The sequence below is a fragment of the Triturus cristatus genome, chromosome 9, assembly GCF_964204655.1.
Source record: "Triturus cristatus chromosome 9, aTriCri1.1, whole genome shotgun sequence".
Taxonomy (NCBI): Eukaryota; Metazoa; Chordata; class Amphibia; order Caudata; family Salamandridae; genus Triturus; species Triturus cristatus.
Window position 1 is genome coordinate 660,801,513 of NC_140592.1, and position 23,983 is coordinate 660,825,495.

General features: G+C 46.5%; 1 protein-coding gene across 2 annotated transcripts in view; it reads left to right on the forward strand.

Annotated features, from left to right (window-relative positions):
- CLPTM1 (CLPTM1 regulator of GABA type A receptor forward trafficking) overlaps positions 1-23,983 on the forward strand; it is a 409,252-nt gene that overhangs the window by 132,121 nt on the left and 253,148 nt on the right. For both annotated transcript variants that reach the window (XM_085625718.1, XM_085625717.1), the window contains exon 5: positions 18,350-18,467. In XM_085625718.1, coding sequence (XP_085481844.1) covers positions 18,350-18,467 — 118 coding nt within the window. The remainder of the gene's footprint in view (positions 1-18,349; positions 18,468-23,983) is intronic.

A 23,983-nucleotide genomic window follows, 5' to 3' on the forward strand; every position in this document is an offset into this window, starting at 1 on the left:
CCTGCGCCAGCATTCCACTGAACTTTTTTCCCCAGCTCTCTACGCCGACGGGGACGACGTCCTAATGCATCGGCTCTGCTCGCGACTCCGTATGACGTCACCAGAGCCATAAGAGAGCCACGTCGGCATGATGACGTCAGTTCCCTTTTTTCCGCGCCGTCGACGCGCAACGGTTTTCCAGCACTCTCCTGCTACTTTGTAGTCGTGTAGTGAGTTACTGTTGAAAATGTTGCCATGTCTTCGACTAGGAAGTCTGGTTTCAAACCTTGTAGGGAATGTGGGGTCACATGTCGATGACAGACCCCCATGAAGATTGTTTGTGGTGCCTTTCTTCTGACCACGAAGTGGAGGATTGTTCCAGCTCCAGAAGGATGAATCCCAAGGCCTTGAAGGAGAGAGAGGTGAAGCTTTTCATGGCCAAGGCTGCGAAGGAGAAGAGCGGTAGGAAGGAGAGGTCGAGACCGGAGTCGTCGACTTCGCATTCTTCGAAGTCGAAGAAACACCATAAGAAAAGGAAGCATTCCTCTCGGCGCCGGTCTTCGAAGAGCAAGGCGTTGAGATCGACTTCGCCTCGATGTCGAAGTAAAGATGTGACTCCTTCTCCTTCGAAGTCTCCAGAGATCTCCTTCGCCGAAGCAGTCCCCGGCGCAGTCACCGGTTCCAGTGGAGTCTTCTGCTTTTGAGGCCGAGCAGGAACAGGAAAAAGAGCCTTCTCCAGAGCCGGATGATCCTGCGGCGCCTGTTGAGGAAACTACGGCTCCGTTTCCAGGTACTCCTCGGCCGGATCTGGGATCAATCCCTTATCTGCAGTTCCCGACTCTGGGTGCGGATTCGACGCATTTTCTAAATGCTATGTATGGGATTTTCCAACGGGCTGCCTTACCATCCAGCGCACCTACTGGTCCCGTGGGTCTTATGGCATACACCTTGGGAGTGCCGCAGCATTATGCTCAGGCCCCGTTTATGCCCTTTCTGCCGATGGCGCCTTCGTGGCAGTTTCCAGCGCCGCCTGGGGATCCATCTAGACTTCGATTGGATCGACCTTCTTCGGAGCCTTCCTCGACGCTGTTGCCGATTCCCTTTGGCCCCACGTCTAGCACCTCCGACTCCGGCGCCGCCGACTCCGACAACTCCGGCTCCCCATTCGGTTCCACCGACTCCGCGTACGGCGGCGCCGGTTCTTCGGATCCGCTCAAGGAGAGAGGCCCTGAGAATTTTGGAAGAGGAGCGTTATAGGGAGGAGGTGGAAGAAGGTGAGGTGGATACTTCTTCTGATGACTTTGAGGGGATTCAAGAGGCTAGCGGTCTCGATACAACTCCGGAGTGGGAGCATTCTTCCACTAGATCCTCTCCACCGCAGGAACTGGCTCCTTATCTTGTAATAAAGAAGGCCGCAGAGTTGCTGGACTTGCAGTTGCCCTCTGCAGAGTATAAACCTAACCTTCTGACAGAGGTGCTACATTCGCCTACCTCGACCAGTGAGCCTTTGTTGCCTTTTAATGAGGCTATTTTGGAGCCAGTTATGGACGTCTGGCGTAAGCCACTCTCTTCGCCGGCAGTCTCCAGACAGGTGGCAAGAAGATATAGGGTGGCTCCTGGGGATCCAGGTTTTCTTTCTTCCCACCCTTCTCCAGAAAGTCTGGTGGTACAGGCGTCATGCTCAACATGCTTCAGGAGCTTTTCCTCAGACTCCTGCGGATAGGGAGTCTTAAGAAGGCGGATCAGGCGGCTAAGAAGACCTTTTCTTCAGGGAGCATGGCGCTTAAATCCACTAATGCCACCTGCTTACTAGGGCGCTACGTTCATGCTCTTATGGACTCAATGAAATCTTTAGCCCCTAAGTTGCCAGAAGGTGATAAAGCGTCTTTTATGGAAGTGGTCACTGACAGTCAGGCTGCTGCAAGGCAGGTGATTCAGTCGGGCTTGATACGGCTGATTCTGTGGCAAGGATAATGGAGTCATCTATAGCCACTAGGAGGCAAGCGTGGCTTCGTTCATCTGGCTTCTCTACGGATGTTCAGGCCACCTTGGTGGATTTGTCCTTTGACGGACAGAAACTTTTTGGTGAAAAGGCTGATTCCGCCTTGCAGAGATTTAAAGAGAGCAGGGTGACGGCGAAATCTTTAGGTTTGCAAGCTCCTGCTAAAGGATTTGGTCTTAGGAAGTTCAGAGGCTTTGGGAGATCTTCATTTCGCTCCTTCCGGCAGCCTCAGCAGCAGCAGCAACAGAATCCCATCTATAGGTCCTATAGAGGAAGACAGAGGACGGAGAGGTTCTGGCCGCAACCCATCTTCATCTTCTGCCTCCTCTGCTCCCAATGAAGCTTCAGGGAAGCAGTTCTAGATCCCCCAACCTAGATCATGTAAGACCTGTTTGGGGGGGGGGGGTCGGGTGTCCCACTTTCTGCGAGGTTGGAAATCTGTTAAACCCGACCTTTGGGTTTTAAACCTCGTGGAGACTGGGTACGCCCTTCTCTTTCGGGAGTTTCCTCCCCCTTACCCTCCTTGCCAGGGTTACTGCTCAGAAGACCCTCTACTTCTTCTGCAGAAGGAGGGGTTAGCTTTGCTTCAAAAGGGTGCGATAGAGGTGGTTCCAGAGCAGGAAAGGGGTCCGGGGTGCTACTCCCGGTATATCCTGATTCCCAAGAAGGACGGCAGATTGCGTCCGATACTGGACCTCAGAGTCTTTAACTTTTACCTGAAACAGGAGAAATTCAAGATGCTGACCCTTGCGCAGGTTCTTCAAGCATTGCAGCAAGGAGACTGGATGGTGATCGACTTGCAGGACGCGTACTTCCATGTCCCAATCCTGAAGTCGCACAGGAAGTATCTCAGTTTTACGGTTGGGTCGCAACATTACCAGTTTGCGGTCCTCCTGTTTGGTCTTACTACCGCACCTCGAGTCTTCACGAAGGTGATGCCGGTGGTGGCTGCGCATCTCAGGAGGTCGGGGATTCCGGTTTTCCCCTACCTGGACGACTTGCTTCTGAAGGCAGAGTCCCCAGAGATGGTGCAGCATCATCTGCAGGTAACATCTCAGCTGTTATTCGACTTGGGTTTTTCGATCAATGTGCCCAAATGTCACCTGGTGTCCTCTCAACGCAACCTGTTCATAGGGGCGGTACTGGACACTACTGTGTGTCGAGCATTTCCTCCTCCTCAAAGAATTCTCGACATTCAGGAGATGGTCCCTTTATTCCACAATGGAGCGGTTGTTCCATTTCTGAAGGTCCTTCGTCTGCTCGGTCTGTTCGCTTCCTGCATTCTGTTGGTCAACCATGCACGCTGGCACATGAGGGCGCTCCAGTGGTGCCTCCGCAGGCAGTGGTATCCGCACAATGGAGATCTCAGGGAGTCGATCAGGATCTCCAGAGAAGCTGCAGCGGATCTATCTTGGTGGAGCATGGGGGGCAATTTGTCTCAAGGAAAGCCCTTCCATCTACCTCCATCGGTGGCCACAGTGATAACGGATGCCTCCACCTTAGGGTGGGGTGCTCATCTGGGGGTCTGGAGATCAAGGGTCTTTGGTCTCAAGAGGAAAGGTTGCGTCACATCAACCTTCTGGAATTGCGGGCGATTCGTTTGGCACTCAAGTCCTTCCTCCCTTCCCTTCGCGGTCAGTCTGTTCAATTCCTGACAGACAACACTACCGCGATGTGGTATGTCAACAAGCAGGGAGGAGTGGGGTCGCATTGTCTCTGCAGAGAGGCCTTGCGTCTATGGTCCTGGGCTCATTTGTCTAATGGCAAATCATCTGGCTGGGGTGCTGAACGTACGTGCGGACAGTCTCAGTAGGCAGTTTTCCGCTGACCATGAGTGGAGGCTCCATCCAGAGGTGGTTCGTCATGTCTTTCGGACGCGGGGGACACCTCGGGTGGACCTATTCGCCACCCGCGAGAACGCGCTCTGCTTGTCTTTTTGCAGTCTCCAGTATCCGAGGCAGGGAGCGTTGGGGGACGCGTTTCAGTTGAGTTGGGGCTCACAACTCCTTTACGCGTTGCCTCCCATACCCTTGATTCCTCTGGTTCTGAGGAAGATTCGCCAAGACCGGGCCCAAGTTTATTTTGGTCGCCCCGGATTGGCCAAGAAGGGTGTGGTACACAGATCTTCTCCACCTCTCCTCGTGCCCTCCGCTCCGTCTCCCTCTGAGGGCAGACCTCCTCTCGCAGTCGGAGGGGCAGGTTCTACACCCCCCACCTCCAGAGCTTACACCTTCATGCCTGGAGATTGAACGGGGCAACCTGAATTCCTTCTCTCTCCCGCATGATGTGGTGGATGTTTTTATCGGCCAGGCAACATTCCACCAAGTCCATTTACTCATATAGGTGGTCTAAGTTTGTTAAGTGGTGTGGAGAGAGATCCATTGACCCTTTAAAAGCCCATCTTTCTGATGTGCTTCAGTTTGCTCTTTCCCTGGCTCAGCAGGGCTGTGCTGTGGCCACGGTCAAGGGCTATCTATCGGCCTTATCGGCTTTTCTATGTCTTCCTGATCAACCGTCATTATTTAAATCTCCGATTTTACTAAGGTTTATCAAAGGCCTTACAATCAAGTTTCCTCCTACTCCTTTTGTAATGCCACAGTGGGACCTTAATCTTGTCTTAACTTTTCTGATGGGGTCCCCGTTTGAGCCTCTTCATAGTTGTCCTCTGAGGCTGTTGTCCTTTAAGACTGTCTTTCTTGTAGCCATAACCTCGGCAAGGAGGGTGCGTGAGCTTCAAGCTCTTAGTTCTAAACCCCCTTTTTTTAACATTACATGCTGAAAGGATGGTTCTTAGGACCAGGGCTGCTTTCTTGCCTAAAGTAGTTACTCAGTTTCATTTGGGGCAGTCTATTACTCTCCCTGTTTTTTATCCACCTCCTCATCCCTCCAAAGAGGAGGAAAGACTTCATTGCCTGGACCCAAAGAGAGCTGTGAGCTTTTACTTGGACAGAACGAAAGACTTTCGTCTGGACGATCAGCTCTTTGTGGGTTATGTTGGTCATTTTAAAGGAAGAGCGGTGCACAAGCGCACTTTATCGAGATGGATCATCCTTGCCATCAAGATCTGCTATGCCCTGGCTGGTAAGGTTACTCCTGAGGGTATTGGGGCTCATTCAACTAGAGCTAAATCATCTACATCTGCTTTGGCCAGGGGTGTTCCTGTGGCAGATATTTGTAAAGCCGCGACTTGGGCCTCCCTCCATACTTTCGCAAAGCATTATTGCTTGGACTCAGAGATGAGGGCCACTTTGCGCGCTCTCTCTTGCAAGTCTTTCTGGAATAGGAAGGTGGACACCCTCCTCCGGGAGTGGGGACTGCTGTGGGAATCTATTCACAAGGTGAGGAATCCACTGGCAGATGTATCCATCAGAAGAACGAGTTACTTACCTTCGGTAACGCTTTTTCTGGTGGATACAGTATCTGCCTGTGGATTCCTCACTGGCCCACCCGCCTCCCCGTTGTCCACCTTTGTATACCTTAAAAGTTGTCTTGTTTGAGATGTTGTTATGCTTTCTGGTACATTGGTTGGAAATGCTTGTTTTACTTAGCTTTCCTTTTGTATATGTTCTATGTATATTTGATGGTATATTGTATACTTTTAATCTGTCGTTGGTCCATCTGTGCGCCTCGGGGGCACGGAAAAAATGGGTGGAACTGGCGTCATCACGCCGACGTGGCTCTCTTATGGCTCCGGTGACGTCATACGGAGTCGCGAGCGGAGCCGATGCATTATGACGTCGTCGGCGTAGAGAGCTGGGGAAAAGAGTTTTGTGGAATGCAGGCGCAGGGGATATTCACATGGTGTGGAATCCACAGGCAGATAGTGTATCCACCAGAAAAAGCGTTACCGAAGGTAAGTAACTTGTTCTTCTCTGCCAGACTCTATTGTCATTAGTTCTTTTGGATTTACTGAAAGGGTGGAGCTGTGGTCCATGGTTGCTGCTGTCGTTATGGTTGTGCCAGGAGGATTTGCCTGTACCAGTATTGGCAAGGCGTCAGTAGCTATCATTAATGAAGCAGAAGCAGTGCCGTTGGGGGTCCAGGACTGCCAGGGACCCACTGCATCACACTTATTAATGTCTGCCTTTACAAAAGGGGTACAGGGGCTCATTTTCCTTGCTAGGTTTAGGCAGAGGGTCCATCTCTCAATCCTAACAATAACTACTGAGTGGCTACTGCAACTCTAAATGTAAAATATAAAATATGTATTTTTGGGAAGGGTGACTCCCACAAACCCCCCCTCTTTTTTTAGGTGAGTCCTTTAGTAAGCGCGTTTTCAAAGTGCTACCAGAGTGGCCTAAAGCCTGCGTGCATGTGAGCGTGAACGTGCACAGGCCTCTTTTCGCACGTACCACTCGTGTGTTTTATTTTTTTTGTGCGCGCGCACACAACTCCCGGGTTTGTTGTTGGCGCTTCTTGTTTTTTTTATTTATCAATCTCCTTTGCGATCTAAGTCCCCTTCCTTTCTTTTTTTTTTTTTTTTTTTTTTGTGCCTGCGGATGCATTCGGTCATCGCTCTGACATTTAGCATTACAAGCAGTTAAGCAGGTCAGTCCACAGCTTTCCATACCAAAAAATGTAAACATTAAAAAACTCTGCCTGTGACTTTATTTTTTAATTGTCAAAATCTACTAAATCTGTCGGCTTGCGGTAATACTAACCAGCCATCTCAAACTGTCACGATCTCTGGATTTTTATTTTTAGAATAGATCACAATAATATATTAAGATTTCCCTATTCCTCCTCCTTTTGACTTCTGTTCACTCTTTTCTTCCTGTACCCCTTCTTCGAGGGGTTCTTCATTGTCTGGATTCATCCTTCACACAGCACTGAAACCCGCACTATTGGCAATATCTGATGTTATCGGAGCCATTATCGACCATGGTGGCCCAGCAATGGGGCTGTTAGATTTCTCTGCAGCTTTGGCATAGTCTCACACTCTTTTCTCATCTCGCTCCTGTTTGAGAACAGAATTTGCATTCAGGCACTAAAATGGTTTTACTTTTTTCCTCTCAAGCTGCACTCTGGCTATGACTATCCCCCCTTTCCATCGCAAACTCTGTTAAGTTCAGTGTACTTAAAAGCTCCTCGTTGAGTCCTACTCCAAGATTTATGTCTCTTCTGTACCTCGTTCGTATCTTTGGCTGCGACATTGTATCCTACGCTGACAACGCCTAAATCGTTGTATCCCAATCTGAGAACATTCATCAAACTCAGACAAGCATTGGCATAGCCAATAGGTCTCGCTTTTGGGACCTTATAAGTGTTTAGCCATGCAACAGTGTATGTTGTTGCACCAAGGATCTTGTGCTGGGTAACTAAACATAAGGTCCCAAAGGCGAGACCTATTGGCTATGCCAATGCTTGTTTCTATTTCTTTTCCATCACTTAACTCACTTTCGTGCTACCCATCGCTTATCCTTAAAATCACGTCTACCCAAACCTAAAATAACCCATGTCCCTTTTACCTGTATCCTCCCCTCAATCCTAATACCACCTTGACCTCTACCCACCCCATCACCTTAAAATAACCCTTACCCGCTCCTTAACCCTAAAAGGACCTGTTCCCCCTTTACTCCTCACTGCTTAACTAAAAAAAAGCCCACTGACTTGCTGATGTAAGGCACATGTGGGGGTAAAGGCTAAGGAGTAAATGTTATGTGGACTAAAGACCGCAGAGTAAAGGTTACATACCCTTCATAGATATAAGTCCCATGCAGTGTCTCATTTGGCCTCTGATATCACAAACTGACTAAAATGCCTTCATAGAATATTGCTTACAAAAAGGTGGCAGTTGGAAGCCTTTGGTACTGAGCCCACCGGAGCGATGTTTTCAGACAAATGTTTGTAAAATGTTCACACCCTCCATTCTACTTACAGCAGAGGTCTTCATACTGTTTTGCTCTGTGCCCCCCCCACCCTACTACCCCTTAAGCAAAATGTTTTAAAGTCGAGCCTTCATTAAAATAATTATGGAAGTTCTTTGGGGAGCAAAATGATCAGGGCAGAGTGCAGGGAGCAGTCTTGTCATTTCAGGGGTACTTTTCCTGTAGCTCATAATCCACACTAAATGAAAGATTCATAAAAGAGCAGATATATCAAGCAAAAGCAGAAATTTAATAAACACTAATCCATATAATTGAGGTGGTGTGAGCTCCTCACACAACTGGGACCTAATGCAGCTGCACCTACTGCATTAATGATAGCTGTGGCATGAGTAACGGGCTCTGTCCTCTGCCTCTTTTACCCCTTCCCCACTATGCCTGGCTATCACTTCAATTTTGAAACAGATTCTCTGTCCCTTGTAAAACACAATGAGCTCCCACATGTTATCCACCACTTTGCAGCTAGGGTCTCTCTGCCCTAATTGTAGCAAGGAAAATGAGCCTCCATGCCTCTTTCATAAAGTAAGGCAGTCATAATTGTGATCAGGCTACTCACACTCCTGGGTTCTATTGCCACTGCACATGCTTCACTAATGAGAGCGACTGGATTTCAAAGTGGGCCATCTCCTCTGCCCCTCCATCGTTCCCCATTCCCTGCTCGGCTGTATATCTGAGGTTTAAGCTAAGGTATCTCCTCCTCTTTAATTTCCCCCTCTCATGGGCCATTGGTTCGAGGTCCAAAGCAACACTGTCGCAGGAGTGGCGCACTGGGCCTTAACATAAGAAAACAACACTAATTGGGGTTTGTGTTACAATGAGTGTACGGCTTTCGTATGGGCTATATTCTGTATTCAAAAACCTTTTGTTCAAATATCCAAGCGAAAATAGAAGTAAAATTCTGCATAGTTTAATGTACAAGGAGGTTTATTGCAAACTTAGTATCTGCTGGTCATCCTGCATCTTTTTCATACTAGGTTTGTTACAATCCTGCTGTGCAGCCAAAACGTGTTGGACCCCTTACAGTGCCTGTTTGGCGAGGACTTTTTCAAGGCTTATTCAATATAATTCTTGTTTTGTTCATGTTGTCCATGATCTTAATATCAAAGTGCTCATAGACCTAGTGTAAATGGTCGTGTTTGTGCTTAAAAGAAAAAAAGAGAAGTGTACCCTTCTAGTCCTTTAAAAAAAAAAAAAGAAATTGTATCAAATTAATTTGGACCAAGGTTCCAAAAGAGTGTATTGGGAATACTATATAACTAAAATAAAAGCTTTTGAAAACGTCCACTGGCATTCCATGAGATTATTTATTTTTTTACATTATAAGAACATATGCTAGGTCCCAGGTTCGTCCTCGTTTGGGTTCAGTCTGTAAGTAAGTTGCAACATGCTGTATGTATAGGAATGCCCATGTGAGTCATTTCAAGCTAAATCTGGTGTTAATAAAATCATTTGGCACAGGTCAGAGTGACTGAGAGCCCTGTGCCTGTATCTGCAAACCAGCATGGTTAAGCACAAGCATGTCTAGATCCATGGTAAGTATAGTCCAAAGCGCAAGCTGCTAGAAGAGGCACCCACATTGTGGTCTAATTGTGATTGTTATATCGGGGATATTATTTTTTATAGGTGGGGGCTCCGTTTGGCTAGGTGAAAAACCATACAAAATGCCAGGCAATGTGAAATCCCAATGTTAACCTGTGAGCAATTGCGCTAGGAAATGACCCATTAGTCTGATTTTACAAGTTAGATTTATTGTGTGCAAGAGATGTGATAAGCAGAGGTGTGCAACTGCTAGTTGTAGTGTACTGTTACATAATAGCAAACGCGTTACCAGCAAAGCGGACACCCACTGTTCACAGAAAGGTTATTGCGTTTGAAAATAACCCTTTACTCTGGTTATTTAAGGTAGAATTAACGCGTATACTAATTGCGATGAGCGCCAGCAACAAGTTTCAACGATTTAGTATAGTTTCAAGCACAACTAGAGAATCAACAAAGCATTGAGTAATGTTGCCATTATGTTGATAAAGTGGTGCAATAAGGCCTTAAGAGGTAGTCAGTGGAACTCACAGGTCGTACCGAAGGTGTGGTCCAAGTATCGCAAACTGTGTGTTTGTCCCTGTGGTCCAGTCGTTCAAGTCTTCTGCTCGAGCGTCTGTTGTTGGCAGTCTTCTCAAGTGCCATTTTTAAAGGGGATTTGATGATCAGACGTCCTTCCTCACTTTCTACGGTTGGATTAGTGTGTCTTCTTGAAAGGGTTATATTAAGAGATAGTATTACTGTGAAGGCTTATTAATACTTAGTATATGTAGTCCCCTTATGTAAATGGAACTACAAAAAAAAGAAAGGTTCAAGGTAGGGGGGACCTGCACTCCCTATTGCTGTATATCAGTCTTAATATTCGGTTGCATTTTGCTCACCGCAACAGCGGTCTTGAATGTTAATTGGGGATATTAAAAGGTGCCACCTAGAGCTCCCTGATCTAATAAGCATAATCGTTTAAGCAGCGTTGTAGTCCTTCATTTATGTTTCATCTTGCCATAACTGCAGGTCGTTCACGCCTGCCTCCCATGGACTGCAATGGTGGCGTACCGGGACAAGAGTTTATGAACATAACAGACAACTCACCACAATAAGACTAATGCAAGATGGTAGCATTTGATTTGTATATGTATAACGTTCTATCGTAATTAACTTTTGAAGATACTCTTACACTATGCGAATCGAGCATGTTACTTCACTATCGCTTTAACATTTGCCAAGCATGTTTAATAACATTCTGGGATGGATGCACTGTTTCGACATACCGTTACGCTTTAAACACATAATTGTTTTGTTTATTTTATTTTTGGAGTTTTATATAGCGCTTACAAGACCCGAAGGGTATCGGAGCGCTTTACAGCAGCAGAACATGAACAGAAGCATAGACATTAGAGCAGCAAAGCATGAATAGAGACATGGGCATTAGAGCAGCATAATAGGAATAGAAACATAGACAATATGGGTACAGCGACTATAGTCCAGAGAACTGGTGGTCACAAAGATCGGGTTCATTGGCCAGATGCAGAGAGATGACGGATGAGGAGAAATTCTTTAGTTGTCTCTTGAAGATTATGAAGGAGGGATTAGTCCTGATGTGGGTAGGGAGAGAGTTCCAGATTTTCAGGGCATTCCCAGAAAAGAGCGGGAGAGGGCTTTTTGTTTCTTTTGGGGGGGGATTAAGAGGAGCGAGTTGGAGCTTCCTAGGTTTCTTGATTGACCTGCTTTAGTGAGTTTGGCTGCGAGGTAGTCCGGTTTGCCTATGTGTAGGGCTTTATGGGTGAGACAGGCAGTTTTAAAAAGCGCAACGGGCTTCGATGGGAAGCCATTTTAGGTCCTGTAATGCAGGTGTGATGTGGTCGAATTTCTTGGTCCCAGTGACCATTCTTGCAGCTGCGTTTGGGGTTGATCTCATTAGGGCCATGTGTGTTGTAGCTGTCTCAGTTAGTGTGGCATTTCCGTAGTCCAGTCTGGAGAGAAAACAAGGATTTGTTTTTTTCTTGGTTAAGTTTGAGGTGGTTCAATGTTAGCCAATTTTCTACTTTTGACAGTGTGGAGTTTAGTCTGAGGATGTCATTGAGGGAGGAGATTTCGAGGTATAGCTGGGTGTCGTCAGCATAGAGGTGATAGTCGAGGTTTGCTTGTTTTAGAATGGTAGTGAGCGGTTCCATGTAAATGTTAGAGTGTGGGGGAGAGGACTGAGCCTTGGGGGACACCTTGAATTGAGGGGGAAGGAGTCGTACATCGTGTTCTTCGATTTTGATGAATTGGGAGCGGTTATGTAGAAAAGAGGAAAACCATTTTAGGACATTACCATCTGCACCGATGCAATTTTGTAGGGCGTCTAAGAGTAGTTTGTGGTCTACCATGTCAAAGGCAGCTGATAGGTCGAGGAGGACAAGTAGGCAACATCGGTTTGAGTCAAGGGAGTTATGAATGTCATCAGTTATGTTTAGTATGGCGGTTTCTGTGCTGCATCCCTTTCTGATTCTGGATTGGTGCGAATCAAGTAGGTTGTTGGATTCCAGGTGCTGGTTCAGTTGGGCGAGAACACATTTCTCTAAAATTTTGGCTAGGAATGGAAGGTTGGTGATGGCCCTGAAGTTTTTGAGGTAATTTGGGTTGCCATCTGTTTTTTTTTTGGAGGGTGGTGATTTGGCCTTGTTTGAGGCAGTCGGGCATTAGTCCATTGTTTAGGGAGCTGTTGATGATCTTTGTCCACAGTGGGGTTAGGGTGAGGGTGAGTTTCTTAGCCAGGGAGGCCGGTAGAGGGTCAGCAAGGTGGTTGGAGAGTTTGGAGTTGGTAATCACCTTGGTCTTTCCAACACTTGGGGGAGGATGGGGGTTTAGGGTGGAGGTTTATTGTGTTGGTTGACAGAGGAGGGGTCTCGAATTCTGGGAGTATGTCATAGACTGGGGTAGAGGTGGGTTTGGTAGTGGGTGAGGAGTTGCTGAGTTGGGGTTAAGAGCGCTGGACAAGGGAGAGCTCGATATTGGTGATTTTGTCATTGAAGAGTCTGGCTTGGTTGTTGCACTGAGGTTTGGAGGCGGGGGGTTTGCTTTGGTGGGCTTGGAGGTCTGTTTCTGGATGATGTTGAAAAGTTCTTTGGGGCGGTTCTTGGCTTTGTCTAGTGTACTCTGGAAAAAGGAGGCCTTTTCCATGATTGTGTTTTTTGTAATTGCTGTTTTCTTTTCTGAGCTGGGAGAGGTTGGTTGTGGATGGGTCTCCTCTCTAGAGTCTCATCGGCTCTTACCTTTCTTCTTTCGGAGTTGAGGTCTTTGTTGAACCAGGTTCTGGAGGGGGTGTCTCTGATCCTTTTCAGTTTCAAGGGGGCTAATTGGTCAAGAGTCGTTGTCATGGGCCTGTTGTACAGTGTTGTGAGCTCAACCGTGTTGAGGTTGTCTGTGGAGGGAGGGAGAAGTGAGGTTATGGTTTCTTCGCGGATAGGTAGGGGGATGTCATTAAGGTTTCTGCTTTTTTGAGAGGGAAATTGCGTTCTGGCTGGCGGACTAGCTGTTTGATTGATGTGGAATATAATGTGATGGTCTGATCAGTCGATTGGTAAAATGTTGTTGATGGTTGTTTCTTTTTTTTGGCTATGATTGCATCAAGGGTAGAGTCCTTGTTGTGGGTTTGACCCTTGCAGTGTTGGGTGAGCTCAATTGTGAGAAGGAGTTCATTTAGGGACTGAATGACCGTGTCCTTTTCGTTATTCCAGGGGAGGTTAAAGTATCCCAGGATGATGTTGGGGTTGGCTAGGGAGCAGTGTGTAAGTAGGTCTGATATTTGTTCTCTGAATGCAGGGGAGTTTCCTGGAGGGTGGTAGATGAGATTACATTTTGTTACTGTTATGACGAGTTATGATGTGTGTTTTGAGGTATTCAAAGGTAGAGAAGGAGTGGGTTTTGATTTCAACTAGATTGATGTTGTTCCTGTGGATGATGGCAAAGCCACCACCACATTGGTCAATTCTGTCATTTTTGATGATGGAGAAACCAGGGGGCACTAGAAGGTCAAGGAGCGGATTGTATGTTTCATTTAACCAGGTTTCGGTGAGGAACGCAATGTCAATGTCATGATTTAGTATGGCATCAGTCAGCTCTATCGCATGCTTGACTGCGAATCTGCAGTTTATAAGCATGCAGTTTGTCTTGCCGCTGTTGGAAAGGTTTTGGGAGGTGGGTGGAGCTTGGGGAATGGTTGAGTGTTGCGGAGAAGGTCTTGTGGATCTAAGTTATTTGTTGGCTCTACCTATTCCGGTGATTACCTGCATGTTGGAGGGAGGGGTTTGGGTGGTTGTAGCGACGTAGGCGTTAGTGAGGGCCGCTGCCTCATTCAGAGACCTCCCAGGAACCGCTCTTCTTGGTCTGAGAGATTGGGTGGTGATTCTGGGGGTGGAGCGCCAGCTGGTCGTCTGGTGCTTGGGTAGTTGAGGTGGATCGTTGATGTTTAAGAGGGAGGGGAGTATTGGGCGTTGGGTGTTGAGAAGGATAGTGTTTACGCTTTGTGAGATTGAGTTGATTTGGGTATGCTGAAGGGATAGGTTTTCGGTTATACTTATGAGGTGTTTAGGGGTCATGGGTGGAGGGTGTTGACTTGTGTTTCAACGTGTGTGAGGCGGTCGCTTAATTCTGCCATGGAGACTCGGTTTGGGGTGGTGGGAGAGGAGGGGTTGGGGGGATGAACAGGCTGAGGGTGTAGGCTGGGGCAGGAGGGTTGGGGGTTGATAGGGCTGGGGGGGGTGTTGGGGGAGAGTTTCAGCTGAGGTTGTCAGTTGGGACAGGAGGGTTGGGGGTTGGAATGGCTGGGGGGAGGGAGGTGTTGGGTGAGAGGTTCAGCTGAGGGTGTGGGATGGGACAAGGGGGTCGAGGGGAGGTATTAGTGGAGGGATGGGGGGGGGGGTAGATTCGTACCAAGATGGCGTCACATTGGGAACCTGACATTCTGTGAGAGTAAACTGAGTAGAGACGGTGAGTGTAACCAGTGAAGAAACCAGTAGTGTGGGGGAGGATGAAGAACATCAGAGAAGTTTGCATGGTAATTTCCAGCCAAGAGCGATAAGCTGTGGTGACAACATGGGCGGAGAACACCCTAAATCACACCTCCAGGATGGAGCAATAGTTTGGAGGAGAAACGCCTGCGGACCTCCATATGCAGCCCCCAATAATAGGAAGGATCTTGAGTTTTGGGGATGCCACAGCATTGTGCCATAACGTTCCAAGATGGGCGCTGTATTGGGACACTGGGGAGCTATGTGCATGAGCTCTGCAGGCCGCCCTAGGGAGGAGAGATTAAAATGTCCGCCAATGCCTCAGACGAGTGGAGCAGTGAGGGGCGAGTGAAATGGATATCAGGAGTGATCATAGACAAGTGGATGCGTGTGCCGCCACTTTAGGCAGAGCATGCGTTTTCCATCTAGATTGCTGTGCTTTGCTGTCGATGGGCCCTCCTAATTTGTTGGTGAGCATCATTACATAACACCTGGTGACGGATATTTTTCGTTAATCCAAGACAGCCCATTTCTCACTTCATATTACCAAATTATTTTTTCTGAATAAAACGTCCCCTGAAGAAGGGCTATTCTAGCCCAAAATGCATTGGGATTGTTTAACCAGATTTCTTGTCTTATCTATTGATCTATCCATCGATCCACATATGAAAAGCTACCATATCTGGAATGTGTAAACACTTGAATTAAGTAATTCATGAATGAATAAAATCAGCAAGATAAACAAATTGATTCACATTTATTTTTAACCAAGATTGAAAAATAAAATACCATCCCTAATGGGAATTCAGCAGTGCAACTAGGGGTACTTCCCGATGGGGGAGCGCTACTTCCTAAATCACTACTTTGGATAAGTTGTATTATAGACCACATATGTGCTGTTGCAGTTAATCAATTCCCAGATGTGGTGTTTGTGGTTATTAATTAGGCAATCCATGGTTGTGTTCTGTCCTAAAGAAGCAGACATCTGCAGTGATCACATTAACCATTTGAGGTTCCATAACGTAAGAAAAGTGTTCCCAACAATTGGTTTAATTTGCATTTATTTTTCGTTTTCAGTAGTGCATTATTTTATATGCAGTTGGCTAAAGGTGAAAACACAACAAAATACTTACAGAAAATGTTGTTCTTTTTAACCACTTAGTCATGTCTTTGACCCTGCCACCACAGCGTTGAGAATAATATTTACCATACTTGTGCACTTTAACTCCTTGAAATAAATGAAGACAGCCTGAAAATGTGATAAATAAACTGTGCCGCACTTCCATGCCAGTGTCTAATTTGTGCAGGTGGTTTCCGGTGCTCGGCACCTGCACTAAATCGTCAATATCGGCTCTAGTGACAATTAACCACATTGGGGCACTGTCTTTTTAATTTTGAGAAGAGCGCAAAAATCATGTTTATTAAGTCAATATACATTGAAAATGAATAATACTAGCTTCTCATGCCATTATTATAGCTTTGTGTGCTCTGTAATATTCTGAATTGTTGCATGTTTTGGAGTGCAATGGTTAGATTTTATGTTGGTGCTGTCATTGGCAGCGCTGGCAGTGTATGGGTGGTGCAGGCTGCAGTTTCCTTCTGATAAGGGCCCTCGCACTTAATTGTTTACAGATAAAGAAATGTTCCAGGCCATCCTCATTTGCAACTATTTACGAAGGCATTTGCACCTCCTTGGGAACACAGTCGTGGACGACTCCCACTAAAAAGCCCATCCCCGTTCACATAGGTAAAACACTACAAGCCAGATCTCTTGTTCCCCAAGATTCAAACATTCCTATACCATAACTTGTGATGTGAAACCTAGTTCTCAGTTTTTCTTTTTTAAACACACCTCTTCCATGCCATTTTAGAGTTACATCAGCTTGAACTATCCTGTCCGTCCCTTGAAAGGTTCTTCCCTTCATATTCAAGTAGGCCACATAAAACTGGCTCTTTTAGTTCCATTATGTAGGCACCCCAGAGAGTAATTGACCAGCCTAAATGTGTGGTGAGTTAAGCTTTTGCCTTAAAACCCAAGGCTTTGCTTTAACTTTTGTCCCAGGTTTAGTGAACAGACTTAGTATAAGTCTCCCTAGTCATCTGTACAGATCTCCACAATTAAAATCCATGGTTGGCTTCATCCCATTTGTCGGAATGGTGATTATGTCACTGTCTTTATCATTACAAATCACTGAAAAGTAACACTGCATATTGTAAGCACCCATAATCCATATATAAATGCCATAAAACTATTCTAGTTGGGAGTGGTTCTGTTCTTATAACATACTTTGGCAAAGTAGAGTAGTTACTTTATATATTATTTGGTAGATTTGGAAAATGATGTTTGTATCATACAAGAGACGCAGCTGCTACAGGTGGAGTGAAAGGAAGATAGTGTAATAGCCCCTTCAGATATCAGATGCCCATTTTTAGGTCTCGCCTGGCTATCGCGTAAGCGATCGCTCAGCGAGACCTATGTAGGGGCTTCAGAAAATGCTCTCAAAGGCTTCCCAGGAGGATCGGGTGGCGGTTACGCGCACAACCACGCGCATTCCATTTGCCACCAGCTACTTCGTGCGCCGCCTCACGCATTCAGAGAGATTTAGTAAGGGACACAAGACCTTAGGAATGCGGTTTATGGCCAGTGCATGTGAGGCATTCAAGCGCAAAGCTGGCATCTGGCATCGGACTTCAAAGCAGCAGACTGCTTTCGCCAGCGCACGCTCGGCCTCACTTCCTGCATCCCCTCTTACAACAATTAACTTTCGTTATAACTCACACCCCATATGCTCGTTCCCTCCCACTCTTCCTTTGATGTCCGCTTTTCTTGTTGTTTACAAACCACACCACACACTGCTGCACGCCGCACACTGCTGCACGCCGCACACTGCTGCGCTACACACCATTACACACTGCTGCACCCCTCACGCTGCTGCACCCCTCACGCTGCTGCACCCCTCACGCTGCTGCACCCCTCACGCTGCTGCACCCCTCACGCTGCTGCACCCCTCACGCTGCTGCACCCCTCACGCTGCTGCACCCCGCCGCCGCACACTGCTGCACGAAACACTGCTGCACGCCGCTGCACGAAACACTGCTGCACGCCGCTGCACGCCACACAGTGCTGCATGCCACACACTGCTACACGAAATACTGCGGCACGCCGCGCACTGCGGCACGCCGCGCACTGCGGCACGCCTCACACTGCTTTTATGCGAGTTTATGCTGCTGACATTGTAAATGACAATGCCTTTTATTTGTTTTAAAACCAAAACATAAATAAAAGGCATTGTAATTTTACAATGCCAATAGCTCAAACTCTTATAAATGTGAGACCTATTGCATTGCAAATGCTTGTTCTTTTTTGTGTTGCTAAAACCAGTTTTCACTGCTTGCACCCATGTTTGAGATGCAAGCCATGGCTATGAATGCTGATGAGTCTAATACAACACTTTATCCATGTCATGTTGATAAATTGATTACCATCAAGTTGGGTAACAGTGAGGACTGGAACTAACAAATTTGCTACAGAAAGAGCATAAATGAGACCTATGAAGTCATTCTTAAATTAACAAAAACTAGTATTTGCTGCTTTTCAACCATAATTTGATTGATAATGTTGTCATTATTCTGGAAAGTGTCTGTATACGTCAGACAGATGAGTGGGGTTCCCACCAAAGAAAGGGTGACCAACACTAGTAATTTAAAGTGCATACTGTGAGTCAATGTAAAATTGTAGGAAATATCTTTTGTGTCATTTGCCTGGACATCTGCAAACTGGAAAAGCTGCAGCAGTGCTTGTTGTTTGTCATTTCAGTGCCAAACATTCCCCTTTTATCTGTGGGTGCTGAATACAGTGGATTTGATGGATGAGAGCTGCTGCCAATGAACATTCGCCTAGGCTTAGTCTTCTCTATCGATCTTTGTCTCTGATGGTGATTTGATGTCTTTTGCAGAGCGTTCAACACAATGGCTCCATCTACATCCATGTGTACTTGACCAAGAGTGGCTTTCACCCAGACCCCAAGCAGAAGACTCTGTACCGGCGACTAGCCACTGTACACACTTCACGAAGTAAGACCCGAAACCGTGATTAGGCAAATTCCCACTCAGGATTGTCTGTTTCTGCTTTTATTCATATGTGAAACCCCTCTTCATTGCAAATGATAAGCTGATAAAAAAAAAAAATCACCATTGAGCCATTTTTTATTTGCATATATATTTTTTCAGTTTTCTTTCTATCACAATGAGGGAAGTAAGATCTTATTGTGTATAATTTATGACCTTCAACACCCTATCTTTGTAATATCTATTTTATTTTTATTTTGACTAATGGCTTTTTTTTTTTTTAACAAGTGTTCCATGTTACCTTTTTTTAAATTTCTCTCTTGCAGTACTACACTGCTACTATAGGTTTTTGGTAGTTGCACAACTATGTCCTTCTCTGGCTGAATTCCCACTTTTTTGTTACAACTCAACAAAATCAAGTAATGCAAAAAAAAATATTAGGCTTTTCGTTAGCAAACTATTTGTTATGTTTCCATTTAGTTGCTCATTCTTGTGCATGTATTTTGCTCTGTTATTAACATTGTCTGATTTATAATAAACTGAAAAGAGAAGAAAGCAGGACGGTATGGCCTCTTGTTTTCCAGTCTGCATTTAGTTTTCAAGATAGTGTTAGCTTGTTCCATGACTCCTTGCTGATTGCTACATGTAGGAAGCTGGGTCTGTATATACTATACCAAAGTAAGAAATTGTGTGCACAGAGTCCAGTGGATCTCCCAGAGGTATAGCAGTATATAAAGTAGATAATATCATACTCTCTTTTGTGGTAGTGTGGTTGTGCAGTCAGGCTTATCAGAAGGGTAGTGTTAAGCATTTGTTGTACACACTTAGGCAGGAAATAATGCCACACACTCAAAGACTGAATCCAGACCAATTGTTTGTATAAAAAGTTTTGTTTTATTTCTCGAACCAAAATTTACTTAGTAGGAGGTAAGTTAAACTCTTCATACAATGTTACTTTCAGTATTACAATGAATACTGGCTTTATAGGAACGTTTATTTAGATTTCTTTTGCAGAGCGATAAACAATTGCTAAGCTGTTCAAATCCACTTAAAATTACTGTTAGATTACTTCTCTAGTTTAGCATGAAACGTACTCTTAATATAGTCTAAGCAACGCAGGGCATTAGTAAGCTGGTTCAGTCGTTTACAGGCACAACTTTACTTTCGTTGCAGTACAAGACAGTTCAACAGTAGATTTTTCAGAGAAAAACCCACCTTACAGTCCTATGGAGAAAAAAGAAGTGTTAAGTTTGCAGGTAGGTGAATGGTTTTGAGAAGGGGTAGAGCCAAGGTTCCCCATGGTTCAGGTTGGCACTCAAAGTGCACCTCCAGGGCGACCAGGTGCCTGTGTTAGCCAATTTTGCTAGAAGGCACCTCGGTTGGGGGCTGCTCACAGGCAGGCCACTTGGTCTTGGGAGCCTAGTGTTGTGTAGTTCCTATAAAAAGTATACAGGATCTGTGCGTTTAAACAACATACAGTATAGGATTGGTGTCAGACGAACTCTGATCACCCCCACCGGGTATGTTTGCCTTTTGTACTAACTAGCTCACAGTGCCGCTAGAATCTCCTTTTACTAAGGAGAGAATGGTTCATGGCAACCATCGAACATGGCGACCCTGATCCCTCAGGACTGTTGAAACAATATACTACCTTTCGCTCAGTCACTCGTGCTTACTTAGACTGTCTGAGAAATACACAGAATAAACAGGCTGCGCGTTTTCAAAAAGCATTTATTGAACAGTTGTTATTGTGGTGTAAAAGAAATGAGCTGCAACAACCGTTGGGCAGAATAAGATATAAATGTTTAGCAGTACTATAAAGGTAAATGGATTATATATTTCGACCATCTTACAATATTCATGAATACGTTAGAGTATATAAAACACATGATAAAAAGATGCGTACTCCTACGATGCCTCCCTAACTAGATGTACCTAGCCTGTGTGTGGGTGTTCAGCCAAGAATCCCTCTAGGATTTAGTCAACCCCATTACCTGAAGTGAGACTGTGGAACCCCGTCCTGGTCTCGAGTTGGACACCCTGCAAGGGATGTTTTAGACCACTGCAAGCTGGAGTGTCTGCATGTAGGAACCTCACCGTCTCTGGCGAGTGTGTCTTATGGGAAGTCTTGGTCTGCTCTGTCTTATCTTAGCAAGATGTGATGTATCCTTACCCATAGGTCTCCCCAGGGGTCCGACCTTGCTGTGTTGGCCTAAGGATGACCTTGGCAATGAACTTTGTACATAGATTTTATACAGGAGATGGTAGTCCTGCTTTGCTTCCAAGAATCCTCATGCAGAATGTATGAGATTTCGAACTAGGGAAAACCTGTGTTCTGAATGCAGTGTAGTATCTAGGTAAAAGGTCAGTCCCTGTAAACCGTGACAAGTGTAATGTAGGGAAGAATATAGGTGAAGGGTAATGAAGTTACTGAGGCCTATATTATGGTACCTATATGGAAGACAACACTAGGGTTAAGATTAGGGCAAAGGGGGCCCCAGGTCAGCACCAAGTACACACCACCAGCAGCGCAGGGGCGGCCGGGTGCAGGGTACTCAGGAGGTGTTGGGAGCCCAATGCAATCCTATGGAGGTTGCTGGTATGGGAGGAACTGGCTTGGCAGTTTGGGCTGGACTGTTCCCATGAGGCACAGGGTCAAGACTGATTTGCATATGGCTGGTCCAAACTGGAATGGCATGGTGAGCAAAAAAATGATGGATATAGGCCCAGATCTCTTTACTGGGGTGAATGTATGACATTGTTCTGCATTCTGTCCATCAACTGTTGTCTTTGCATTTGTCACCCCGAGTGGGAAGGGTATGCCCAGACGTGGGTCCCGTGCCCTCCATGCCACTGTAATCAAGCTATCCTGGCTGAAGAGGGGTGAAACCCCGAAACCGGTCCTAGGATGCTTGTTCCCAGTCCAGGGAGGACCTGGCTTGGCAGTTCGGGCTGGACTGTTCCCATGAGGCACAGGGTCAAGACTGATTTGCATATGGCTGGGTTCAAACTGGAACGGCATGGTGAGCAAAAAACGATGGATTTAGGCCCAGATCTCTGTACTGGAGTGAATGTATGGCATTGTTCTGCATTCTGTCCATCAACTGTTTTTGCGGTTTGGGAATTTGGCTGCAGGCTTGGTCCAGGAAGTCTTCCGAGAGGAACCAACAGCTGGGCAGATAAGTTGGAGGGCTCTGGAACGTAGGTGCACCTCAGGTCCTCTTCTCCGGGGTGCTGGGTGGCCGGGTGCCGGGGTGCCTTTTGAGGTCAGGTTTCACTGTAGAGGGCCACTCATGGTTCTTTGTGTGTGTGTGTGTGGGGGGGGGGGGGGGGGGGGTCTCTATGCATCGGCTGCAGGTGATGTTGGGAGTCCTGGAGAGGTCAACCCAGGGTGGACTCTGACTCTGGAAAGCTGGAGGACATCGCTGGGACTGGTGGGCCACTTGTGCTCGGGCCGTAGGCGTCTGGTGCAGTGGTGGTTCCAGGCATCAAGTTTCTTGATCCTCAGCAGGCTGAGTCTTTCTTTGAAGTTTCTTTTAAACAGAGCTTCTGTTCGCAGGAGATCTGGTCTTTGTTGAAGGCAGTCAGTCCTCCCAGGGATTCTGGAGGTCGCTGGCTGCAGGACAAGTCCCCTTTTGGAGCAGGATCTCTGGAAACTACAGATGGGCCAGTAAGGCTGGGGTCAAGTCAGGTCTTCTCTGTAGTCTCCTTTCCAGTGCAATTTCTTCCATCCTTCTTCGTAGGTTCCAGGAGTCTGCCTCCTGGGTTTAGGGCTGCCCCTAAATACTGTATTTAGGGGGCGTTTTAGGGGTCTCGAGGTCAGTAGCGAATAGGCTACTGACCTTAGGGGGACTACACCCTTGGTGTGCTCACCCCATGTGGGGGAGTGGGCACAATCCCCAATCCTGATTCGAGAGTGCCTGCCGTCTGCAAGATGGCAGGCACTGAGTGTGCTTCACCTCGCCTCCTCCACCTGAGGGGTGGGGTTGGCAAAGGGGGGCACACCTTCAGGGCTGCTCTAATTTTTTCCCACCTGTTCTTCCTGCCGAAAAAGGGGGAGACAGGAAGGGGCCCTGCTCCTGATAGCAGGAGAGGCTGGGGGCCATGCTGCAAAGGTGGCAAGGCCTTTGAAGCTCCCCTGCCACAGATGGTTCTTCCTGATCTGGAAGGTGTGAACACCTCTGCCCAGGAAATGCTCTGTTTCTGCGTCCAGGGAGCGAAGTCTCCCACCGCAGGCGTCCAGAAACTTGGCTCGTGGTGGCAGGCTGGTGTTCACCAGTCAGGAACTCACCAGTGGTTGGCTTGGTTTAGGGGTCCCCTCTGAAAAGGACCCCTGAGTGCATGGAATAATAAATCTGACACTGGGTTCAGTTCAGGTTAATATTTCTGAAAAGTTTGATACTAAACATCCCAGGATTCAGTAAATACATTATGGTGCTGGGCAACTTGTGATTACCAGTTCCTAGAACTTGTACTCTGTATGACTTTACAGTGCACTTCTAATATCTAAAAATGGCCTTAGACATTATAGGGGCCTGTCTTCTCATGCAGATAGGTCCTCACATGAGGTATATTGTACTATGCCCGAAGGGTGATTTACCTATGCCTCGTGCAGTACTGAGTAGGTATGGTATAGAGGGATGTGTTTCATGTTGACCCTTTGCTTCTAGTTGTACCAAAGCAAGCAGGCTGTAATGGCAGTGGTGCATGTTTGTGGTGTCTGGTCTCTGAGGGTGGCACAAAACATGCTGCAGCCCTCAGAGGCATTTCTCTTGCTACCTTACCCTTGATACCATAGGTACCCCTTGCAAGGGACTTAACAGGTGGGCCATAGTTGTGTCAATTGTGGTAACAATGGTACAGTTTAGGGAAAAGAAGACCGGCCCTGGGAACCCGATTGGCAGGGACCCAGGGCTCTCTCAAAGTGCATCATAAATCTGGCAAAAAGTGTGGGGGGGGGAGGGTTAGTGCAACAGAAACACACTTTCCTACACTATCCAAAAGACCCATCCTACTGCTGACCTGATTTTCTTATACTCCACTCTGTCATTTTCTCTCCATTTACTGAACTAGCCAACTAAGGATTAAAAGTCAAACTTTTGACCTTAAAAACAAAAAAATCTTTGGAGGTGACCCACATTTAGAGTGCATTTCCCTCTTGCCGTGTGTGTGTGTGTTTTTTTTCCCCCCCAGTGCAATAGTTGTCAGCCAGTCTGGAAAGTAGAACACTTATGATTGAAAACTATTCCTTCAGTGAGGTTGACTTTCATGACACCCCAGTGGAACAGAACCTCTCAATTAACATGATAATCATAGATGTCCAGCAGAATGAATGGCAAAAGCTATTTCGGGATGTAAGAATATCTTTAGTGAGAATTTTTAACAAAAAAAGGCTCAGGGACTTTGGCAACTGACAGTACCAGGATATTCTGGTATGTTAGGGCAGCTGTTAAACAAGTATTGGACATTTGGGTAATTTAGCCCGCAGATTGGTTTGTGACCCTGCATGTTACAGTGATGGC